Source organism: Atractosteus spatula, chromosome 3, assembly GCF_055471065.1.
Source record: "Atractosteus spatula isolate fAtrSpa1 chromosome 3, fAtrSpa1.hap1, whole genome shotgun sequence".
NCBI classification, from domain to species: Eukaryota; Metazoa; Chordata; class Actinopteri; order Semionotiformes; family Lepisosteidae; genus Atractosteus; species Atractosteus spatula.
Genome location: NC_142708.1, coordinates 25,834,063 through 25,859,658, shown reverse-complemented (window position 1 = coordinate 25,859,658; position 25,596 = coordinate 25,834,063). Strand labels below are relative to the sequence as shown.

Here is a 25,596-nt window from a genome sequence, read left to right as displayed (position 1 = left end):
TAATCATCCATACTAACACAAAACATTTCCCCCATATTTTGTGCTAAGGCTGTTTTAAATCACGTTCAAAATCAACAGTCAATGAGCACAACACATTTTTGCCTTTTTAAAGAATAATACCCTTGGAACAGGAAAACTGCTTTCTTCAGACTTGTACTGTCACATGTTATGACAAACATGAATACGGTTATTATACTCTGATTGATGCTCGATTTTCCAAAATATGGTTTATATTTTTCCCTAATAAAAGCAACCTGTTGTTTTACATAAAACTTCCTTTCGGCCACAATGTTTTCATTTTCTTGTCTTCTTCAATCTGGAGGCCAGGCTCCATGGTCACTATAGAGCCTGGCCTTCCCACAAAGACAAGAAACCAGTGTTGCAGCAGCTTCACAGCAGACACATGAAACTGCACATGGCTGGTGTTTTATGCTGGTGTTCATACTCTGTTAAGCTTTTTAAATAATAGTTACAAGGAGAGATTTTCTTTAAACCCTGTCTTTAAGTGCCTTAATTACATGCTTATAAGAAATCCTTTCTGCAGACAAGATGTCTAATTTTCATTTTACTGTCTTTGTCCTGTCTGTGTTTCCTCTGGTAATGTAACTTTGAACTCTGGGTTTGATCTATAGTATTTAAAAAAGAAAGGAAAAGCAGTTCTTCTGTAAAAGGGACTCTGACATTTCAAATGACAGCTCTGGAGGGTTTACAAGCTGTGAAAAATGTGAAAACTGCCAGAAGTTGACCTACAAGACTGAATTATCCATTAGTTAGCTTATTTAAACTCCCCAGAGCTGGTCAATTGGAGATGATCCTACAAAGTGACATAACATTTCACATGGAAACTCAACCAAACGCTGTAATTCCCTCTCCAAATGTGCTGCAAAACTGCATAGTGTTTGGCCTGCTGGTACATTGTAATTTATATCACTACAAAGTAATCTATAACAATACAAGAGACAAAAAGTCACAAGAGAAAACAATATAGTGTAATGAAATAGCTATCTTTAGAGTTATATTTCCAAATAGTTCATTTGATATCTCACATTTAACATACCTATAGACTGCAATTTAATTTTTGGCAACTTCTAACCTTCAGTAAAGTGTACACATGAACAGAATTCAAGTCACCATTAAAGTACCAGAACTAAATCTGAGACTGTGACACAAATTGTTTGTATAGTACAGCACTGAAATGTATTTACACTGATTTATCAAACACTGAATCAGGACAAGATGTCAGTGTTTGCACTGAACAGTCAAAGGCGGATAAAATCTGAAATATAAGAGGCATGATTTTACAGTGTAGGCATATTTGTAGTTCAATAATACCAATAGCACCATGATTAAAAATACATATCCACTGAAAACGTCAACTCCCTCAGCCCTCTTCCTGCCAAGAAAATGGCCTGCAATTGCAAGTTACTCCCTCAGTGTCGCATATTATTGCTTAATTAGGTACAGATGTTTTAAAGTAGAACCAAATTGAGCATTTGTGTACATAAGGTCAAAGATACGAACTAGTGTAGTTTGATCAACGTTGTTCCCATGTCTGCTAAGCTGGACAGATTTATAAACAGAATATTGCATCTCACAAGGTTAGCATATGTAACTACACATTTTTTACACGAGCTGTACAATGTATGTCATCCTTACACAATACTAAAATACAGAATGTAAACACTATTTTTTACTTCCGTAAACAAGCTATTTTTTAGTTCTAGGCAACAAGGCAATGTTGATTAAGGCCAACCAGCTGTGGTGATACACATCATGTTGCAATATGCTTAGCTCTGTATATTTTATATCTTCAAAGGCAGAAAGAAAGTTTTATCAGGACATGCAATGCAAAAGCCAAGCTGATACAGGATAAGGAGAAGAAGAAAAAGATTACTTAGACATGTTTTTCAGTCAAATAAGGACTGCAAACATATTTTACACCACGTTTTGGCACTCTGTGACATATAACCACCCTGGAGTTTTAGCTTGTGTCCAACGTTATACAAACTGAGACCTTCTTTGTTAACAGCAGTGAGATATAGCCTGCATTCAGGAGCAGTCAGTGTGGGGCATCTAATCTATTTGAGTAAACATTAAGCTTTTTTTGACAGAAAGTGTCCTGAATTCAACTTGCATTCATGTAAGACACTAACACAGGCATAGATGGATGTCAGAAATAACCGCCAAGGTGAGACAATACTCATTCTGGCATCCTTTTGCCAGAAGTTTTATTCCCATCTCAGTTCTGCTGTATTAAAAAGAGTTCCCAAGCGGGTGCTCTAAGGAAAACCAACTTGCTGCTGTTAAATGGCTTTAGAGAACCAGCTAGAGGCACTCTGTCCTCTGGGCCACAATTTGTCTATAATGTACAAGGTGAAGTCGTTCAGGTCCCCTTCTAAATGTAAAGTCCTCACCAATGGGATCACCGTATGGTACAACAACATCTCTTGTCAAGAGAGGAAGGCGTTGCAAAGAATGGTGAACCTGGCCCAGAAGATCATAGGCTGTGGTCTCACCGAGATTAAACAGCACTATAAGGACCGCTGCCGTGGTAGAATTCTGGCCATCACAGAGGACAGTCACCACCCCGGGCATGAGCTCTTCACCCCACTGCCCTCAGGCAAGAGATACGAGAGCATACGGACACTTACCACCAGATTCCTCAACAGCTTCTACCCACAGGCGGTGTGGTTGGCAAACACACTTGGTCATGAACCTACACCATCTAGCTCATACCTAATTTTATTTATTGTATATCTGCAGTCAAGCCTGCATTGCTTACATTCAAAATGTTTACTTGTTTACTTGTATATTGTCCACTGTTTGTTTGTATATTGTCCTAATGCACTGTCTGCACTTTGTGTTTTACACTTTTTACAATCGAGAGACTTTTTGTAAGTAAGAATTCCATCGTACCAGTACATGTACCGGTTACATATGGCAATAAAGATCAAGTACATTGGGATCCTGTGGGATAAAAAAAGCACTATATAAAAGCTATTAAGTCAAGATTTTACAAGGTTCTCCTCATATTAGTATGTTGACTATGGTATGTTCTTTTATGTTCTCCATAAAACCCACTTAAAATATTTCTAATCATCTTTGTGCAGAGATGACAAGTTACACGGCAGTCTACAGTGTGCTTTATATGGCTGACATTTGCAATAAACATTTAAAATATTATATTAAAATTTTTCTATGTTCCCATTTAACCACCCTTCAAATGTTCCGAAAACAGATTGTAAAAAGTTCTAAAAAACAGCAGTCAATGGAAAAAAATATTTTCAATATTCATCTTCGTTTTGCAACTCAGTCATCTCCCAAGAGACTTGTCATTGCCTAAACCTCTAATTTTGAAGGAATAAATATCACATATGGTTACAATTTCATTGCAATTAGAATTGACTGTTTGGGATTTTTTAACTTGTGTTTGAAAGGAGTCTCTTAGAAAAAAGTACATCTCCCTCCAGCATCCCAAAAGAAAAGTAAGGATATTGCATGTACGAGACTGATATTAATATTTTGCTCATTGTTTGACTAATGCACATTCTCTTATTCACATCTAATTAAAACAGTACAGCAGAAAACCAAGAAGGGTGTGGCCGATGCCACAGCTTTCAAGTGTGTGTATTGGTATCTAAGGCATGGTTTGAAAATGAATATTTTCATTAAAGGCTTAGGACATTATTAAGGGGATGAAAAAGGTTTGTCATCTTTTAAATGCAAGGTTTTAAAAAGTAGAAAACAAATTATCCCTCTTTTATAAAAACAACAAAAACATGCCTCAAAAATCTAATGCATTAATTTATTCATCCTAACGTACAGTACAGGATTGTGGGCTTAAGTCCCGGCAGTGAATCTGATGTCATGCCCTTGAGCACTGCTGGGGTGGTAATCCCAGCAGCGGATCAGTGTCCCGTCCAGGTGAAACGTGAGGTGCTCCCTGGCCTGCTTAGTGCCATGGATACCTGGAGAAATTCTCGCCCAATGAGCTGATAGGGTTTGCAAATGGAAATGTATCATATGAAGTCGAATGGGACTCACAAGTTAACTGCACCAAGGGCTGAGATAGAAGTGGGGGGTTCAATATTTAAATAAGATTTTTATTTTTTGCTTACAGTACATGCGATATATTTTTAACTGCTTTCCGAAAATTCTTTTTTATGTTTTATTTATTGACGGTTCATCCTTCTGTGGCACATTAAAGTACCCGTGTCAAATATATTTTTGAATCACCATTTTTACAAGGACATATTATAGATGTAATGTCATAAACCAGAATAGCTGGTTTAAAATTTCTGTCACTGAAGGGATGAACAATTAAATAGTAAGATGTGTAGCAACCTATGTGGCTCCCAGCACAATTCATGTTTGTTTTTTAAATTAACCAATACATTAACTGAGTGACATGCATATTTCTGGGATTCCTTTACCATTAAATCTGAATATTTGATTCAAATGATGAGTGTGGTTAGGATGGTACAGACACACATAATGTACTTTTATTTAGTATGCCAACAAATAAATATGTTGGGGAAAAGACGTAATATTGTTTTCTTTTAAGCTACTTTTGTACTGAACTGAGGTTTCAATGCATTTGTTTCTTGTAATTGTTTGTGCTGTGTGTTATTTTCCAGTGACTGGAAAATGTTAGGGATTAAAATATGAAAAGGTGTGTAATAAAATGTAATGGAAAAAGACTACCTGCTTAGACCCCCTTTTTTAAATCTTAATACAGTATAGGACTCAGTCAATGCTGATGACCGTTTAAGGAAAGTATAAAGAACAAGCTGCTAACATTTCACAGAAAGGAGCCAAGGACTGTGCTTCTGGTGTGCAGCCTAAACAGAGGAGTATTTGTGTGGCTCCAAATCTGCACGTAAGCAGACCATTTACAAGAGTAAAGAGGAACAGTAGAATCTATTTCTGGAGTATTTACCTGGTAAAAGTTAATGTCTACAATGTTTTAAAAAGGAAACAGGCTAAAATCTTTTCAAAAACGTTTATTTTAGTGCAGTAAAACCCTTTTATATATTTTAATAAAGTATTGCTTTAAAGCAGCAGAACAGTCTGATCACAGAGAATCCTTTCCTAATGGAAACCAATTTTAAACAGATGTGCCCTTTAATTGAATTACTGATAAAGATATTGCCAGGAAATAGAATATTACTAGACATGTTTTTAAATGGCATCAAAGCCTGCTAATTAAATCCTAGCTATCGCACTCCATAGAAAACCTAAAAAACTGAGCCAATTAAAAAGTGACATTGTGCTGTTGTATTATTTATAATGTAGTTTGTCCTAAAGAGCCTTGATAATGGGCCTTACAGAATTCATGTTAGCAAACAACAGACATGAAAGAACCATAAGGCAACTGCAGTCATAAATATGCTGTAATTTGAAACTGTACAGGTACAATTTCAGGAAAACACACTATGGAGGAATGAAGATGGAGCCTAAGCCTAAAGAAACAGAACAGATATGAAATTGGTAGAAAATGAATGGAGTTTCAGAGCTGAAACACATTCTGCTTGAAACACAAAAACAACTTGGCCCGCCAGTAAGTAAATAAAAGTAAGGAAAGCAGTGGCCCAAAAATGATGGGGGAAAGTGCATTAAAACCCAGAACAGCAGCCACATCTTTACACACAGGGTTGTGGGAATACAGAAAGAGCTGTCCACCCGTGTTATATAAGATGATACCCCAGCTTCCTTCAGGAAACAGATGGATAAGATCCTTGCTTCAGTTAGATACCAATGCCACATAATCTAGATAAGCCAGATGACCTTCTCTTGCTTTGAACTGTTCTTATATTATTCATGATAATAGAAACCAATGAATCTGTTATTTTGTGTAATTCCAAAATCCAGCTGTTTGATGAAAAACCATTTTAATACAAGGATCACATACTGCCTCCATAACCTTTCACATGTCTTGTGTAGCAATAATCTAGTTTACTTAGTCTGAAAGTGAAGCATTTTTATTGGCACTTGAATTTGCAGACTGTCTGCATTCCCTTTAAATATATAACATATCTTTAACGATACTTCAAAAGCAATGTAAATAATCTTCACAAATGTACAAGTCACATTGATTCGAACTGTGCAGCTCCTGTGCATCAAGATTAAACCTGCAATCCACATCAATGCCAGCTGTCATGCACTAACTCAACCAGATCGATACACCTATTAATAATCTTTGCAGCCTACGATTTAAAGAGAACTTTTTATTTCCAAGTTTTTTTTTCAGATGTAGCCATCAAAACAGACTGAACTATTTCAAGCACCTATTATCTTTAATGTAACTTCATTTGTCTAAATGTAACTACAAGTTACAAGTCCAGAACTCTAAACACCACTTCCCACTGCTACACAAATAATTTTGTTGACTCATAAACCTATGAAGCTTGTGAAACCCTGATTTACCCCGTCAAGCAGTGGCAAAGTTTCAACAGTAGATGTCACTATTTCTGCCTGCAACTTCATATGTCTGCTCCTGTGCACACTACGTACCCAACTGGGAGAATCACACTCAAGAACATCTGATTAATCCACAATGAAGTTCCCACACATATAATACATACACGTATAATATATAAGATGTAATTCTGGTTACAATTCCTAGTAGTCCCATGGATAACAAGATAGCAGCATCCCACCAGGCAATTATGTTTCCAAATGTTGTAGTGATGGAGTCAGGGGTCCTATATATAAAAATCATTGTATAGAGAATCTTAGATTGGAACCACACCCATGAAAGGCCACCGTGTAGAAGTCCATACTGTTTTAGAAAAGCAAGAAAAGCAAGATGCCAACAATGGAGAAGATATCCGTAGTCAAGGGCATATTTTGCTCATGCCGTTTTCTTACTTAGTGCTATAATTTCTGCAACAGACCATGTAGTTACCCTGTCCACCATTTTTAAAGAGTCAGTACAACTTATTACCAATGTCATGTTTAAGACAGACATTCCTAAAATAAGTAAGCATTGTGGTCCACTGGTGGTCATGAAAAACGTAGATTGGCATCAAATCATCCACTCTTCTGATAAGATGTACTACTTTATACGATCTAATTTAGAGCTGGGCTGTCGATTTATTCCCTGAGGTAGTCTCGAGTCCAGTTCTTGAGTACTTAGTGGTTTTATTTTGATTACAAAGCAACTGACATGTTTTAAAAGCACAGTGTAAAGAAATCAGTTAACTGTCCTGGAATCCTGAATTGTACTGTTCAATAAGCCTAAAAATAAATAAAAAAATCCACATGTCAAAAATATTTTAATCAGTAATATTTCTTAAAAGTAAATTAATAAGTGAATGACATTGTTTGAAATTAAACATATCAATAAATCTCATTGTGGTAGATGATTAAATATTATCATTTATCATTGCAGAATTACATACAACTGAAGGACAAAAGCATTTCTGCAATTATGATGTCTGCACAAGGATTAGCTTTGAAATGGATAAGCAGAAACTAAAGGAATTTTTCAATTCATTTTAAAATACACAATTACAGAAAATAAGTGAAAGAAGGCACAAGCCAGAACTAAGCACAATGAAAAGGCAGTGCTAACAAGATATTCTCACTAAGATAATGTTTTCACAAGTACAAGGAAAGAGGTAAGATCAGGACTAACTGCTGAAGTCTGAGAGACCAATTAAAACATCTTCAAAGGAAGGCAGACTAATTGTTTAAAAGGTTCATAAAAGCCTAGACATAGAGCCAAGGAGAAAAACATCTTGTTTGCCATAATTTAGAATGTCAGCTCACAAAGACGGCAATGCAACAAACCTCAATGGATTCAGGCCAAGACGCATGTCTGGAAAAAAAGCACACAACCAAGTGTTGTGCATCACAATGTAATGATGTGCTAGAAATGAATTGTTTTACAGTGTTAACTGCAACCTTGTAATACAGTCTAACATTTGCAAAGTTAGAGAGAATGGATGGGTGCGTTTTATTATTGTTTTATTATTTATGAGATGTAAGCTAAAATCCCCTAAGGATAACTATAAAAATATACATAGGGTGTTAGTTTGTATCAGAGACAGATTTCTGAGCTAAACAAAATTAATGAGATTCCTCTCTCAGGTGGGAATCATTTCCAGTGAAAAACATTTCACCACTTCTTCCTGAAAAACGGCAGTAATTAATGAAAGAGGACTACAGAATTACAGTCATTTAACATATGGGTTTTAATCAACCATTCAAAACACTTGAACCATCCAAAACACTGGCTGAACCGGAAACTGTAATGTGCAACATTGCAGCATATTTATTGTAATACTTTGTTTAATTAAATTATGATTGATAATAATAGAAAAGAGGACCTCCATGCTTCAATGCAAACATGTCTTATTTAATGACTTAACAATATTTTTAGAAAGAATCTTGGCAAGAGGAATCCACAATTCCAAAATAAAAATAAATGAAGTAATCTGACAAACCCTGTGGCATGTTTAATATGGAATTCTTCTTGTGCCTTGTGCTTTCTAACATATGCTACAGTAAATCTTTTTGGTCTGACTGCCTGTTTAAACACCTAAGCACTCATCTTTTCCCTTTCATGGGCAGCTTTGGCTTTCCAAGACAAACACTGGAGGAGGGAGAAAAGCCAACCAGGAAAACTGGAGGGCTCTGATTCACAAAGGTTAACAGAGATACAAAAGAATTCTTGCGGTCTGGTATTTATGACAGGCTGTTTGTTGAAGTGGCCTAGTCCGGCTGTGACCTGCTACTAAAGAAACCTAAAGCTACCGTAACAACCCAGGAGATCCCATGAACAACGGTGGACTGTCCACTCTTTACCCAGGCTGGGAATGAACACAGGAGAGTTCTCATTTACATGTGAATGGAATCTATTGAGGGCTTTCTTCAGGCTCTACGGAGCCTTACCAAATTTTATTTTCCTCCACAAGTGATATAATTAAGGTCCAATATCTAATTTCTTTTATTGTCCATCCAAGTATGTTCAGCTGTATAACCATTTTCACTCTGGGACTCTTTAAGAAAGAGCAATAGAAACAGAAATGTCAGGTTTTCTTTTGTGTTGGAATCAAACCAGGATCTTTTGGCTCTAAGGCACATGCAATGTCAGCACAGCTAAAATATTCACTGCTCTGAGCTATCTGAAGGTACACTCTTATAATTAACAACATACCTTCTGATATCTTGTGACTTAGTTAAAAGATACTCCTGGGTACAGGCAATCATTTTTATTGAGATGGGCCCTGTGTACTGAAATGGGGAGAGGATGCCTGGACCATGACAACTGAACTTAACAGGTGCCAAAAAACACAAAGCAACTTTTCTGCATGATTCAAGGTATTAAAATGAAGCACCTCACAAATTAGACTTTAAGAAATGAATCTCGAAAATAACAGAACTATCTGATTTATAGGCAATGTAGTCAAGCAAGGACTCGTGGAACATTGTTCAATAGCTAGTTTCCAACCCGCATTCCAGCTGCTGAACTGAGCAGAAATTGTATCCTCTTTGCAATGTAAGTGAGATTTTAAAAATATTTGTAAAGTCAACACTGGAATAAACTTGAACCTTGGATCAATAAGCAGAGTAAAACGACTGCTTATCTGCTTTTTTTCTTCCCAGGAGAAGTCTTTTTTATCAATGTGCAGAATTACCCTTTTTACACTGACTAGAAATTTAAATGCTTCTTTTATTATATTCTCACCCTTTATACTATTAATGTTTACATGTAAAGGCACAATTAGAGCCAAGCCAGACAGTTTTCTTTGTCTTCTAAGATACTGAGTAGAAGTAAAGCTAAAAAAGAATGAGGTCTTTTGTTGCATAAAAAGTCCTTAAACAGCACCAGTTAAATCTGCAAAGGCCTGAGGTATGTCCACCTTCCTATTCTCTGCCATGCTTTGTCACACAGAGCTCCAGCCAAAAGCAACAAGTGCTCTTTGGCAGCAGGTGAGCCTCAGAGGCAATGGAAATGTCTGTATAATGCCGAGACGCCACAGTGAAAAGAGAAACCGATGAAGACAACTCTTCAGAGCATTGACATTTAAAGACTTGGAACTGTAAACTCCTCAGGTACTGCATTAATCAGCATCAGATCTGCCTTCCTTTCCGCTGGCAAGACTGTCACAGTTATGTGAAAGGAATACAGTACAAGAGTAGCACAAAGAATGTAACTTTAAAGAATTTGACATCTCCCAGTATATCTGATATCTTTGGAAATATATATATTTGTTTACATACTTGGCATAAAAATGCAATTTGCCAAGAGTATGAAACCGCAGATGTATACAGCTAAAGAGATACTGGTGTCTTCATGAAAAAATGTACTTGTGGTTTTAGAGTTGGTTTACATTAAAATGCTGCTTCTGTGGGCGATATAACATTATTTCAAAGTTATTTGGATTTCATTACGTTTTACAAGTTTTAACACACCGTGTCACCTATGTTATGGCAGGTATGGTGATATGAAGTTCTTCAACAGTTAAGATAGCAAAGACACAGATTCCCTGAAATTAAAACGGAAGATCTCTCTTCCATCACCAGAAAGCAGTTTATGCCTGGTAAGCAACTTATAGTGACTGCTGACTGGCTTATATTTAAGATGCAGCAAAGTTTAAACTAAACCAAAGCTTGCAGATTCACACTTTCAGGGTCCCTCAATCCCATCTGTATTAGGCATTTTTCCAGTCATGCATTGTGATGATGTGGCCTTATTCCAGACTACTGTCTGCCTAAATTCCATTGGGTTTTGAGGCAATATCCACGTTAATTATTATGTGAATATTTAAATTCTGGCTCATTTACCTTTTATTACATAAAAAGCAAAGAGAAACAGAGTTAGATGGAATGATAAGGCTGTATATGTATAAAGTGAAGAAGCTGATGTAGAGGACTACAGCTGTTAGTATTCTACAGCTGCAAGATAAGAAACTTACTGGTCATTGTAGTTAGAGCCAGGCGTCGGTGACTGCCCTGTAAAAGCAGAAAGACACAGGTGTGTTAATGAAGGAAATTACCCGTAGGATTCAGACTTGCAGAGCCCAGATTCCTTAAAGAAAGTAGGTGGTTTAAGATTTCAGTTTTCCAGTACATAATAAAGCAGATATTTCCGAAACTACAAACATCACATGTATCTTCTGTCAGAAACACACCAGGATCTATCCATTTGAGAGTAAGCAAAACAAAGGATTAGAATAAACATGCCAACTTTTCAAAACAAACTTGAAACCATATCCTCTTACTGTCATCTAAAGGAAAGGCACACATCAGGTTTCAGGGCTGTTTTGTTGAGTGCTTATTCACATTTTATGTACAATGTGACTCATTCTATAACAACTTAATATTTTATGCCAATCTGAAATATTCAGAAGCTAGTGTTCTTCAATGTGTGAAGAAATGACATTTTGGGTTTTAACCTAATTACAGAATAGAGAAGGACTTCATCCACTTGCATACAAAAAGTCCCACAGCAGTTTGTTTTAGGTTTGGTTTTTTAAGCTGCATGTGGCCTAGAGGGATCGTGGCTTACTTTCATTCCTATGAAACTCCAGCCATGTGAGCTCTGTTGTCCTAACTGTGCCTATTGCTCATAAAATGCAGTTGGATATTTGAAGTCAATGTATACAAATAAAACTTTATGCCAGAGCCTTTGTGTGTAAAAATCTGCATTACACATCCATACGTAATGCTTTATAATGTTCAAAACATCTACAATTTACATTTAACAATTTATAACACTGCGACTCAAACATTAAAGTTGAGACAAACTGGACTATATGAGCACCAGCTCTTCATACAGAGCAAAAATATACTTGGGTTTTTAAGGAAGTGATTTTTCAAAGAAAGACAGTTGGCAGAAGAAAGTGCTCTAATGAGAGCTAGGTCACTTTTCTAGAAAAACAAATTTAATAGTGCAGTGGTGAATGCTGGGATTCATCTTTCTCTCTACAGGGATAACACTGCTTAATAGGGAAAAAAATATCCGTGTTGAGAGAAAACCTAATTATGAACACAGCTCATGATTTATATTTCAACCTGATGATTCAATTTTGTCTTTTTTAAATGCTTGACACATAAATGTACTGTTCAGGAAACTCAATTTGATACTTTCCCAGCGTATCTGAAGCATTAACCTTCAGACACTTACTTAAAACTTAAGCCTTATGTCAAAGAAGACTAATTTTTGCAGAATGTTTCATGGGAAACCTGATAAAAAATGCGACAACACCATAATCTATTAAAGGCAAATTACATCATTTTAAAACAAAAATGAAAATGATGTTAACTCATTTGCGGCTGTGGAAGACTTGAGAAGAGTGGGAAAGTAAAAGGCTGGAAGATAATGAAGTAAACGACGATAAAGAATGAAAATCACATCTGATTCCGTTATGTAGCTAGATGTTGTTAATTATAGATGTCAAACCGCGTTTCACAAAGTGTCAGTGATTTGTCAAAGTCTCTTGAAATACAAAATTTCATTATTGTAATTGGACAGGTCCACCATTATTTCCATACAATAAAGAGATTTCGAAGACTCTCCAGAGGAAACCATCTTCCCTGATGAAAAAAACTGCTCAAAACCAAAGTATTATTGGAGAATTATACTACACACAAAACAGGGAATGTATCAGTGGAGTAACTCAACTTGACATTAAGTAGGCACAATATTTTGAGCTACTTCCTGCACAAGGTTGGGTAGCAAGGCTGTGCATGGTAGTTAAACTAACGCATTCCAGGGCTAGTACATGCCAGAAAAGGTGTGAATGCCCCAGAGGCAATGTTTTTTCAGAAATTCAGCCTGAAAGCCTGAACAGCCCATTCCACTGACAAGGGCTGCTAGAGATAAAGAAAATAATTACATCTTACCTAATCTGACGTACAGGACTCCAGTGGCAGATATTACCTTCAGGCTATTAGATGCCACACACTGGTAGTAGCCTGTATCTGTGGTGTCCAAATCCTGGATGCGCAATCTGGATCCTGTTTCAGTTTTCCTGATTGATATCCGCCCCTGCTCCTGGACCACTGGAGCATCATTCTTCAGCCATTTGATGCTCGGCGTTGGATTTCCTGCTACTTTGCAATGCAGTATAGCGGTGTGACCCTGAACTATGGTTATATTGTTCACTGGTTCCAAGAAGTAAAGGTAGTGACCTGAAAAGCCAGAAGGGGTCAAAGGTTAAAAATGAACATGAATGCAGTCCTTAAAAGCACTTTTTTTCCCCTGTGCTCACTGGTTTCCAGATTGCTTTTGGCTCCCTGGCAGCAGCTGATGAAAGCCCTTTTTGAGCCAAATTAGCTCAAATTGCTTTCCTGTTCATGGAGACTTATAATAGCACTTTTTAATCCAGATGTGGTTTATTTTCTCTAGAAAATAAACTAAAATTGACTGGGCAATGCCTTTTGTGCCACCAGATGACCTCATGTTGGATAGCATAAGCTCATCCAATATATAATTGGCAATGCAGGCCAGTATGATCATGAGCATATGGATTAAGTAATTCTGACTCTTCAATATAACAAGCATCTTCCTGCAAGAGACAACCTTATGACCCATTAAAAGCGAACATAAAATACTTTGTACAAAGCTGTTTATTTTGGCACTGATTGAGTTTCATAACACACGGAGGCTGTTCATTCTATTGTACTTTGTAACAAATTTGCATTGGTAGCACTGATGTTCCTACTCCAAACCTACCTATCAACTGCAAATGAATGTTTTACACACAAAAAACGCAGACACTGCTTCATGTCAACCACGTATTTGGAGAAAATAGATGTTGCTGGCAGCAATAAATATTTTCCTCCCACTGCTATTCAAACAAAAGAGAACAAGACCCAATGCATAAAAAGTCTAATACTGACTCACCAGCACAAGCCAAAAAAGATAAAATAGAGACAGAAAGAATATTGCAAAGGAGGATAAAATTAAAACAAAAAGAGTCTTCTAGCAGTGCAACAGCAAAACTCTATATGAAGAATTCCTCAAAGGATCTAAGATGTAAAGGGGTGCTCTTAGAGAATAAGCTGAATATGTATGTTGTAGGCAGGTGTTCAATAAGGAAAAATATAATAACATTTGCATTTAAAGTTTACAAAAGATCATTCTCAAAATTTCCTAACAGATTTAAGTAGAGGTGGGAATAGCATTACAATAAATGAATCCACCCCATTGTATTTTTCCAGTCACATTCAAAGAAATAAGTGATATTAATTTATAATTCTCTTTACTTTCAGCGACCATTAACTACAGGTTTTAAACAGATTAAAGAGAAAGATGTTGTATTCAGTGACTGGAGCTATTTAAAATCTAGCACACATCCACAACAAGAGAGAAAGCACAGTCAGGTAAGTACATACTTATATCATGACCGTAGTAAACAGAAAACTAGAGGAGTATTTACAGTACATGCCAACACAATTAGTGAGGATGGGTTTACAAAGGTAGAGCTTGTTTAATTTGTTTTTACAATGCAATAATAGGGATAAAAAGAGTTATATAAAAGCAAACAATCATTACTATTAAGAGCAGGCCAAATGGACAGAATTGCCTTCTATTATTTTGTAATAGTTTCCCAAACTTGGCAGGGTCCAGTGTCTACATCTTAGTATCATTTGTCTTCTCTCTTGCAAAACCCAATGTCATTAAATGCTTCATACTACTAGAGGTTTATAAACATCTTATCATGATTTAATAGCCATTTTCCTACTCAGATTTTGTCTTGCTAGATTTTTTATTCTAGCAAGAAGAACGGGTGAGATCGCTGGGACTAACACTGGAAGGCATTGAGTGTAATGTCTAGCTTTCTTGCCTGAAAGTCTGCTCTCAGCCTAGAAAAAAAGACATGTAGATGCCAATATACAGTCTTTCCTGGCAAGTGTCTGGCCTATCAGTAGAGAACTTCAATAAATTCACCTCCGAAATTATTCAAGACGGACTTTAGAAATTATTCTAAATTATGAGTAACTTCCAGGAAATGCTAGCACACCCAGGAGTACCACTGATGCAAAACAGTCAAATTGGCAAACCATTTCAAATTAAATTATAAAATGGTTTAGGCCACCCTCTAAGGATAAAGCAGTTATTGAAGATGGATTTAAGTGTTTGAAAATACACACTGATAAGGGGGAAAAAAACTATTACAAAGTACAAACATTAAGAGGTTGTAAAAATGTTCCCTTTGTTGTATGTGAAGACACACCGTTGTGCGACAGTGAAGCATCAAGCTTTAACAGATTCTTATCTCAAAGGAAAATAAAAGGAAAAATGCAGCCTTTGTGCCAGAAAAAGAAGAATCATCTCAGACTGAAGCAGGTTCTCACAAGAAATTCAGAATCTGTCGTCGGTGGTAAAGCACAACTTCATACGGAGATGAGATCACAGCTGCATAACACAGCCCACCTCCATATCACTGCATCAGGCTATTATGCTCAGTTAAAGACGTACAAAGATGTATGCGGAAAGGTCCAGAATACAGGTGAGTATATTCTGTAAATATAAATTATCCGTCCTTCCATTACCACAAAGCTGCCTTTTCTTGATACGAAATCAATGAAATTTCTCATAAAATGAAGACAAACTGTAATGCTAAGTAACAGGTAAAGGTTTATTCCATGTTAAAAACACAAGAAAAGACACAAAGTTTTGGCTGTGGAGCCTTCTTCAGGTGTGTGAATGTTTTATGCAAAGTTTGCAGTTTGCATAAAAAAACAGTAAAATAAAGCTTAAATTGTGTTTCAAAGTATGTTGATGCACCACAAGACAATTAATATACCCTCCATAACAGTGGCACCCAAATAATGGATCTTGACATAAACCATCTCAGCCCCTGGAGATTCAAGCCTCCATAATATAGAAATACATTACTGAGCTGGTCTACAATGGTGTCTTTTAGCACAGAATAGATACCACTGTCTTTTGCTTGGGTTTGAGTTAATCTCTCCTGTATTTTAAACGGAGACAAGCGGTTACAGACATTACAATCACTATTGCAAAGAAAAGCAAAATTAAAAGAAACCACAAATACAAGTAATTGTTTGAAACTGCAATTACCTGTTCCATGTATAAGCAGCAAGAAAAAAGGGTGAGGCTATAAAACGTGAAATATCTTGGGCAGTAGCCAGGTTCCGTTTGGGCCTACTAAGGCTTTCTGACTATTGGTTGTGCAATAGTCATTCTAAGTTATTACATCTTAACAAAAATACCTTGACAATTATACCATAAATATAGTACATAACACTTTGAGTGCGGCATTGTGCAAATTTTAAACTTTTGTTAAATAAAACAAAAACCAGCTGCTATGTTACATAACTAAACAGACTATTGCTAATGGCCCTGATCCATTTATGAGAATTATTTCAGAAAAAAGGCAGCATGTTTATTTTTAGGAAAACCATGCCAAAGCAGCCCTGTACTAAATTACTATTGACAATTATATCATCAACAATCGTTCCTTGCATCTATACAGTATTTTTCAGCCCAAAGAGTTTTACATATCAGACAGGATATATCTACTTCATCCACCCCAGAACTGGGTGACTCACAGCAGCCATTGCAGAACATCAGCCCCCCTGTACAGCTGCTCAGGAATAGAATTGAGAAAAGAAACAGGGGAAACTTTCGGTACTCCACTCTGTGCTAGCCCATAGTGGGATTGAGCCAGGACACCAAAGGTGGTGCTAAATTAGCCAAGGAATGACGCTTTCCACAGCACAGAGGTACAGTTCTCCAGTACAGGACTGCAAATTTAAAAAATAAATGTTATGCCCCAAGCTCTTAACATGTTTTAGCCCAGAAGGAATGAAACACTGTAGTGCTCTAAGTTAAGATTACAACTGAGCTTCTTAATGTTTTCTAAGTATATTTGGATTGAGTAATTAATATTTCACAGATCACAGGTTGAATGCATTAATATTCAAGATAATGATGATTCTATTATCAACTTCTGTATTTTAAGCACTCCACAGTATCTATCATAAAACAAGTTTAAAGAAACCTGTTCATCTGTTTTTACAAAGAAAAGGAAAATAAAAATTAAATTGAAAAATGCATGAAAAAGAAACATCTGCATAATTCAGTTTGTACATTTTTTTTAATCCATCTGTCTTGCCACATGAATAATGATATCACTTTTCATGCAGATAGAAACCCCCAAACTAAATGATCATTTCCATGTCAGTGGTTCACTCCTTGTGGTGTGGCAGGAATTCTGTTGGCTAACTGAAAGACAAATCACAAATCATTTACCACTGGTCTTATGACTGGTCTAAAGTGAATCAGTCTAAAACCTCAAGCTGAAGAAGCTAAGAAGCCCATCACTTTTCAGATAGCAGGTTTTCAGAGGCAGGCCATAAAGACAATATTTTAATCAAATTGAGCATCTGAAGAACGCTGTTTAAAATAACAAATACACACGTATATTAAACCTCATAGTCAGTAATGTATTCTGCTTGTCCACAAGCGTGTCCAAATCAAGACAGTATCATAAATATTTCAGATACATACGGTCTAAAACATGTAAACACAGGGGATGTATTTTAATGATATATTAAAATTGTCAGGAGAACAAGGAGTGCCTAACATTTTTATTGGTTTTGTATCTTGCATATTTTCTTTTGGTTTTTACTTTCTTAAATATATCTTAAGGTTTTAATATTAATATTATACTCTTTTTTGCAAAAGAAAACTTATGTAATGGGAGAAACATTTTTGAACAGAATGTAAAAAACTACTGCCAGCTCACAGACCAGTATTTTTAAGAAGTGACTTGTTTGAGATAGCTTGCATTAAACATTACCATCCTCTTAAAATAGTAAGTTTAAACAACTGGAATGCTTTACATATGAATTACAACTACTGTATTACTTCAAATACATAACTAGTATTATGTAGTATTTTAATATTTAATATTAAAAATGATGAGGTTCAAAGTCTACCAAAAGTTGGATCAGTGGATCAAATACAGTATATTCACTTGCTGACAAGAGAACAAAACAGACAATAGCTCTGAGAAAACACAAACTATATCTGAGTAGAGGCAGAAAATTACAGTGGGTTCTTATCTTAACTGAAAAGCATAACACTCGTTTCTTTTCAAGGCTCTGTAATGTTCACTGGTGCTGAGCAAAACCTGCAGTAATTTAAAAAATGTAAAGCCGGCCAAAACATCCATGACCTAAATTTAGTTGTTCACGTATCTGGATCATAATTAGGAGCCTTTTGAAGATGGGGAAAAAAAACAGACGTTTTACTCCTCATTTACTTCTTGGAAGTTTTGCCGTTAAAAATATCTGGTTAACTAGCTTTTAAGAACTGACATGAACAAGACCACAAATCTCTTTTACTCTTCCCATAGCTTGTCCCGTAGAAAAGACCTATTTCATCATAGCAGTGACACACAAGTATACTTCATGATAACTTAAACAACAATGATTCTGGGTGACATTAGCATATGCATTACATTAAATCCTTAAGAGAATCACTGGAGGTTCTGTAAAACAAAATGCGTGCACAGATTCTTCAGAGTTTGCTAGCACAATTATAAGAAATGTGTAACCAGTAAAGGATTCAGACTGTAATTAGCAAGCAACATGCCTACATATCAGAAAAAAATACAAGTTGTAAAAAGGCATCTTAAATACTTCCAGTACTATAATTTATTAATGTGACCCATGTTCCCAATATCATCAACTTTTTGATGATAGGTGTCCTGAACACTGGTTTAAGGGTGATTGCAGACTTACTTTATTGGGGCTTGTGACCAGTGGTCATTCACTGGTCAGTGAAATATGGTAAAGGTAACCTTCTTAATGTTGCATCTCAACCATTGCTTACCACTTCTACAATCCATTTCCTCTCTAATAGGATCTAAAGTAACATCAATCTTTCTGAACATAAATGGTATATTTTCAGAAATACCTGTTCTGAAACAGTGCCTACATTTTGCAACATAGCATTTGCTTATGTTAATAGTAATAATTAATAATAATTCCTTACACTTATATAGTGCTTTTCTGGACACTCCACTCAAAGCATTTTACAGGTAATGGAGACTCCCCTCCACCACCACCAAGGTGCAGCCTCCACCTGGATGATGCGTCAGTACGCTCACCACATGTCAGCCATCAGTGTAGAGGAGAACAGAGTAATGAAGACAATTCATAGACTGGGTTTATTAGGCAGCCATGATTGGAAAAGTCCAGCAGGAAGTTTGACCCCGTGGTTAACACCCGTACTCTTTTTGAGAAATGGCCTAGGATTTTTAATAACCACGGAGAGTCAGGACTTCAGTTTTACATCTCATCTGATGCAAGGCGCCTTTATTACAGTACAGTGTCCCCGTCACTATACTGGGCCATGAGGACCCACGTAGACCGCAGGATGAGGGCTCCCCAACGGTCCCACTAACACATCTTCCAGCAGCAACCCTAGCTTTCCCAGGAGGTCTCCCATCCAGTATGGAGTATGAGCACGAGCCAGGCTCGCACCTGGATTGGAGACTTCCTGGGAAACCTATCCCCTGCTGAAAGAGGTGTTAGTGGAACCAGTAGGGAGCGCTCACCACCTGTCCAGGGTTAGCTTCAGCGGGCTGCCAGTTGTCAGTTGCAGAGTGATATAGCTGCTGGCTTATGTTGGTAGCAGATCTTGGCACTGCCGGCCAACACAAATAACTTCTGTGACTCACTGTGATAATTTCTCTCTCTTGTATTAAACAGACCTACCCAAGAAAAGATGATAAACATCTAAATCATATATACAATAAATGTACATATTAATTGGTAAGAATTCAAAACTTTTAAAATGTATATATGCAAATTACCCAATTTTAGACTTCAGTTGTATATCTAAACACGTTTCAACTTTGACAGGGCTTAAGATTTTGGAATGTTGTATTTTATACTCTAAAGGACAGAATGGATTATTTCTTTTATATAACGCTTAACTTGTGGAAAATTGCGCTGAACAGAAAAAAAAATCTTTAATTCATTAGTTAGACTCTTATAACAACAAAAAGCGCCACACACACCACCGTCATGAACAATTTACTTAAAGAGTCAGTTCCTGCGTATTTGCATATGATCATTACCACATGTTTGTCACCAGATGCAGATGCAGCACACACTTATGAGACCTGGACCCATTCTTGAGCAAGGTGCCCAGGGTGGGTCCGGACAGGCTGATATTGTCCTGAGCATGGTCAATAGGATTCTGGTCAGGAGCCCTGGCTGACTAACCATGCCTCTGGCATCCTGATTAAAATCAGCTATTATGGTGCTTGCTCAGTCTAGAGGGGCACTGCCAAAATGAACTCTGAGCTGACTGCAGCAGCATAAACTCTTACTGTTGGGTTCAATATCTCATCTTATTACTCAACACTTCAAGCATGAAATCTTGACAGCTTAGTAAGCACCTTGTAGACTTCGGAGATCTCCCCAGTTATCAGAAGCTAGGTAAGGCTGGGTGTGTTAGGCCTGGTCAGTACTGGAGTGAGAAGCCTCGAAGAAAATGTTGCTGCTGCAAGCGGTGTTGATGGACTAGCAAGTCCAGAATTTTCAAATTTGATGACCTGCATTACAGAAGGTATCATCCTTGGAGCCTTTCATGTGGATTAAACCCAGGTACTGACTAATGAGTTAAGATCCCATTGCACTGATCCTACAAGAATTTAACGCTCTGTACAGGCTAAATTCCACTCTAGGCTTGAATAATTGTTCCTAAGGTTCCCCCTTAATTCAGTTGAATTTTTCACTTTTCTACGGGATCTGCTGTGTAGTATGGCTGCTGCACATTGCCCACATGGATGCCGCACGTCAACGGTGGATGAAGGCTGTTCCTTTGTAGCTCTAAAATGCATGGGGATCTTTTGGAATGAATACATAATTCGCGGAATTATTTCCAAATGGCACAAAGGCTTGTACCGTTTTGCACATTGCAAAATGATACGGTAAAAAAACTTGACCATATTCCTATATCATTCAAATTGTGGGTAAGGCACTGCTTGTGTGCTTTTATTTTCTTAATAAAGCGAAGAAATTGATTAAATATTACACTGACTGAAAACAGAATATAGCGCTTTTTACACCCATGTGATTAGCAAAATACCGTACTAAATAGCATGCTAAGATAAAATATCTAAATGCTACATGCTGCAATATATCTTCCAATTTTTATTTTTAAACAAAATATTCTCTGCCAGTCTGAATCTGGCTTATCCAAAAGAATGTACCACCATGCTGTGACATTTTTGAATTGTTTAAAATACCAAGGAAATTACAACACATTTCTGTTAGAAAAGCTGCATGTGGGAAGGTAACATAAGAAGACGGAGTAGTATGCTTTTTTCAGAGCTGACCAAAAAACTTTATGAACTGGAGATTGAACTTGGAGATTCTATTTCTACTTATTAGTAAATTTACAAAAGTATCAGAAGAAAAAATATTTTTTGCAGCAGATACACTGACAATTTGTTGAACAGACATGACTCAGCGTAGTACACCTGCTGTCTAAGACTATATATTTGTCTGGCGCTTTTATCCAAAGACATTTACAGTACATTTGAACCCATATATACACACACATTACAGTATTTTATTGGAACAATTCTAGCAAAGTACCTTGGTCAAGGTTATGACATCTGTGGCTCAACTGTGATGTGAACCCATGACCTTTCCAGTTATGAGTACACAACCCTAACCATTGGTCCACACTACTGCCCGATTTCTGCCTCATTCCCCCTGTAGAGCCTAGATGCCCCCTGTTATTCCAACTCAAAGTTGCAAAGTTCAATGGAGCTTAAGTCTGGCTAGAAGGGTCTGTCTGTGTTTTATGAGTTCTGCCAGTCTGGTCCGCACTTGTCCATATTTATTAGGATGGTGTACCTTGATTCACTGTTAAAAAGCACTTGGCTCCAAACAAAATTTCAAAAGCACAAAGGTGTTGTTCCCTTGATAAGTGCAACATATAAGATCATTTCTTGATTTTCACCAGTTAATATCAATGCACCCTTTCAACTCTCTCATACGGTTCCACATTCAGCAATGAATTCTCCCATGGAAATCGTAGCTGTAAGCCAAGGTGTTAAAATACAATTGGGCAGTGGCTAAAAATTACTGAGAATTCTAAATTCACAACAATAAAATACTCTGAGCCTGAAATAAAATTAAATATAGATATATGAAGTGGTAGTTCTTAGGAAAAGCATCTGGATTTGGATTTATACTATTTTTCACTCCTTGGCTTGTAGCTTGCACATTCAGAAAAAAATTAAACGTGCTTCGATTAAGAAGCACCAGACTTTCTTTTTATTCAAAAAAAGTGCTGCAGTAATGTGTTTCAAGTCAATCTTTGTTACAAGTGGACATTGTAAAGGTTAATTTGTCACATCTGTTTACAAAACACATATAAAAAAGCTATCTGAACAGCTATCTTGTCTGATTGGCTCCTCTGTCTGCAATCTCTGCAAATAACTTAGTCACACAGACACCATGGTTTACATTAGATGGGTGTCTCAGTTTAATTGCACTCTTCTGAGAGGAAGACTTAGCCAAAATGCTGTAAAAATAAAACTACTTTGAAAATTGAAGATATTAAAGAAAAACAATTGATAAGTAGGTTCTTCAAACTATAGATGCAGCTATTTGAAACTGACATTGGTGGTGACCTGCTCTGTGACAAGCACGAAAACAAAATATTCTCTGGATTATTAGTAGGTTTGTATATTATTCATTTTAAAAAATAGGATTTGTCTTTAAAAGGTTCATTGCAATATACAATATCTTCACATTATCTTTAAAAACTTTCTTATTTATTAATATATTACTAAGTGCAAACATTACACAGGATATGAAAATGAATGCAAAAGCTTCTCATTTCTAAAAACACTGAACTGCAATTTCCAATTTCAACAATTCATTTTTTGCAATATCTGTATTATTTTCTCCCTAAATTAATCCTTTAAATGTTCTATAAACTAAACATTATTACAAGCGCATCTTGTAAATCAGCGCTTAAAATAACTTAATAAATATTAATTGTGCATCTCCTCCAACCACAGCATAACACTTTGGGCAAGATTTAATCAGGTTTGTGGGAAGAAGGGGGTGGGGGCATGGCGTTTTTGGTCAATGACTGCATTTTACTGGCTCTTGCATGCATCTTGTTCCCTTAATTCTTTGAAGGTTTAATATGGGCAAAGGAAAACAACAGCATAAACTTGTAGCTCAGACTGAAAGCATGGTCTGACCTGTCCAACTGGCATTGAACAGTTGTATATTTCAGGAACTTTACCTGTCAGGTTCAGTTCTTTATAATTTAAATCATTTTTAAAACGATTTTATAACCTTGGTTCTAAAACTGAATGCAAAGGGTTTGAATTACCTTCAGGTGTTGGCATGCCTCTGCCTTGGGCTTCAGCCAGTCCTATTGTTTCTCCTGGGGGGGAAAAGTCTGCATCTTCTGATGAAAGGAAAGAAAAAAAAACTAAATTGATTTGAACTGCTTTTGTTCTCATCTTTCAGGTCAGTGTTTGTATGTACCAATCTTGGCTGTGGTATCCAAAACCTCACAGTAGAAAAGATCCAGTTAGAATAAACTTTTCAGAAGCCAAGCGTACCAAGAGATTATCTCGGAGCAAATTTGGAAACTCTCCATGGGTCCACCAGTTCTCACCAAATTCTTCCAAGTGCAATTTATCTGGCGCAGAAAACCATTTCCTAGACTTTGTTCAACTGATTAATGATGCACTATAAGCTGATTCCATCATGGTTACCCAAATAAGCAATCATCAGCAGTCAGCTGACAGAAGGACAGGAAGCTTGGTTCTGTCTAGAATACAAGCATCTATTACAGATGAAGGAAAGGAAGTGAACTCCAAAAACATTGCTGAGGAAAGAGGTGAAGGCAAATTGGATTCTTAATTTCTTACAGCTGGTTTGTGAAAATTTAAGGAAAACAGTATGAAGGGGAACCAAAATGATTTAATGGGAATCACATTTACCAACACCAGAAAAGACAGAGAAAAAATGGTTTAGGGGCGACAAAAGCATGATGAAGTTTGACCTTAGGACACAGTTGGAAATTATGTTATATAAATCAAGATACTGTGTGAACAAAACAAGAGGAGCAACATAATTCATGGAATGAAGAAATCATTTTCATATACCAGCTACCTGAGGTAAATACATAATATAGAAAAATCGGTAGTAACATATAAATCAGCAACCCTTACGTTACAGTGTTGAAATCTAAACCTTCCCATCTTAATACCAGTTTGTGGATACTGGCTATTCGACTGGTGTTGCAAGCAGTGAAAACTAAAAATGAATTGCCTTCTTAAAATAGTACATAACTGCAAAGATAAAATGCCGATGCTTGTCAGGAAACATTGTGTTTTTGTAATTTAAGTGCAAAAAACTGTTTTAAAACAAACACAATAATTAGAATGCTGAATCCTGTCCTGTGCGAATATAACCCAGATAATTTAGATACCAAAATTTAACCAGAATGCATGTTCACCCCATTCATAAGAAGTATGCCAAAAAAATATTTTTGACTGTATGTTTTAAGATATTTAGAAAATATATATAAATCAATGCATGTGACTATGAAGCACCTCACATTTACAGCTGTGGCTTCTTGGGTCAGTCTGTAATTATATAGTGTATGACTTCCCTAATCTTCTCTGGAATGTGCCAGAGGGTCAATTATTATTAGATTAATAACTAGGTTATAATGTCATCACTAAATCAACACCCTCTCTCTGACAATTCAGATCTTCAAAATCAAAGAACAAAACAAGCTTTCAGGGCAATGTCATGTAAACCATCCATGAATTATTTTTTTCAGTAAGTGATCTAATTTGTTCATCATGGCTAGGAGTGTAATTATATTTTACAGCATAATTTACTAACTACTGTAAATCACAGAAAAATTAAGACAACAAACAACATGGAATAAATCACTTTGCTTCCTGCCAAAAACTAAGGCCTCAAATTCATATCACATAGCAAAGCAAAGGGACTCCTTGAATTAATTCTCAGTTTAATCATGTTAATTGCAGCATTAGGTTTTTGCATTTTTTGGAATAAAAACTGTTATGGTACTCCTTTTCTACCCTGTTACAGAGAGGACTTTCATTGTACAAATGTATTCACTGTGGTCACCACAGTATGTACCTAGATAAAAGCTTTCATGCACGTATTAAAATGTTAGTTTAGCATGTCCAGCTCCTAAGAAAATATAGCATGTTACTTCACTGCATAAATTCAAGCAGTACTATAATGTAATTGTAATGAAAAAATTACAATTAAACACTTTTTACATTGTACTGTAAAAATCGAACTGCCTCTAAAGGGAATTAAAGATATCTGCAAAACTACAACCTTACCAAAACCCTCTAGCATTACACATCAATGTACCTACACAGTGCTCATTAATTTAGAATGAATTGAGAATGCAGTTAATTCAGGTGGCACAGTTAAGGAAAAGACAATTAAGAGACAAGTAGGACTCCAGTTTAAGGAAATAAGTTATGGAAGAACACTTCTTGACTGTATGCATCCAACAGTGTAGGCCTAATCTCAAATTAATCACTGGGGTTTGTTTTATAT

General features: G+C 36.4%; 1 protein-coding gene across 2 annotated transcripts in view; it reads right to left on the bottom strand.

Annotated features, from left to right (window-relative positions):
- Window positions 1–25,596, bottom strand: part of ror2 (receptor tyrosine kinase-like orphan receptor 2) — a 99,184-nt gene that overhangs the window by 15,385 nt on the left and 58,203 nt on the right. For both annotated transcript variants that reach the window (XM_088909958.1, XM_088909957.1), the window contains exons 2-4: window positions 23,366–23,443; window positions 12,856–13,143; window positions 10,926–10,962 (exon numbers count right to left, since the gene is read on the bottom strand). In XM_088909958.1, coding sequence (XP_088766084.1) covers window positions 10,926–10,962; window positions 12,856–13,143; window positions 23,366–23,443 — 403 coding nt within the window. The remainder of the gene's footprint in view (window positions 1–10,925; window positions 10,963–12,855; window positions 13,144–23,365; window positions 23,444–25,596) is intronic.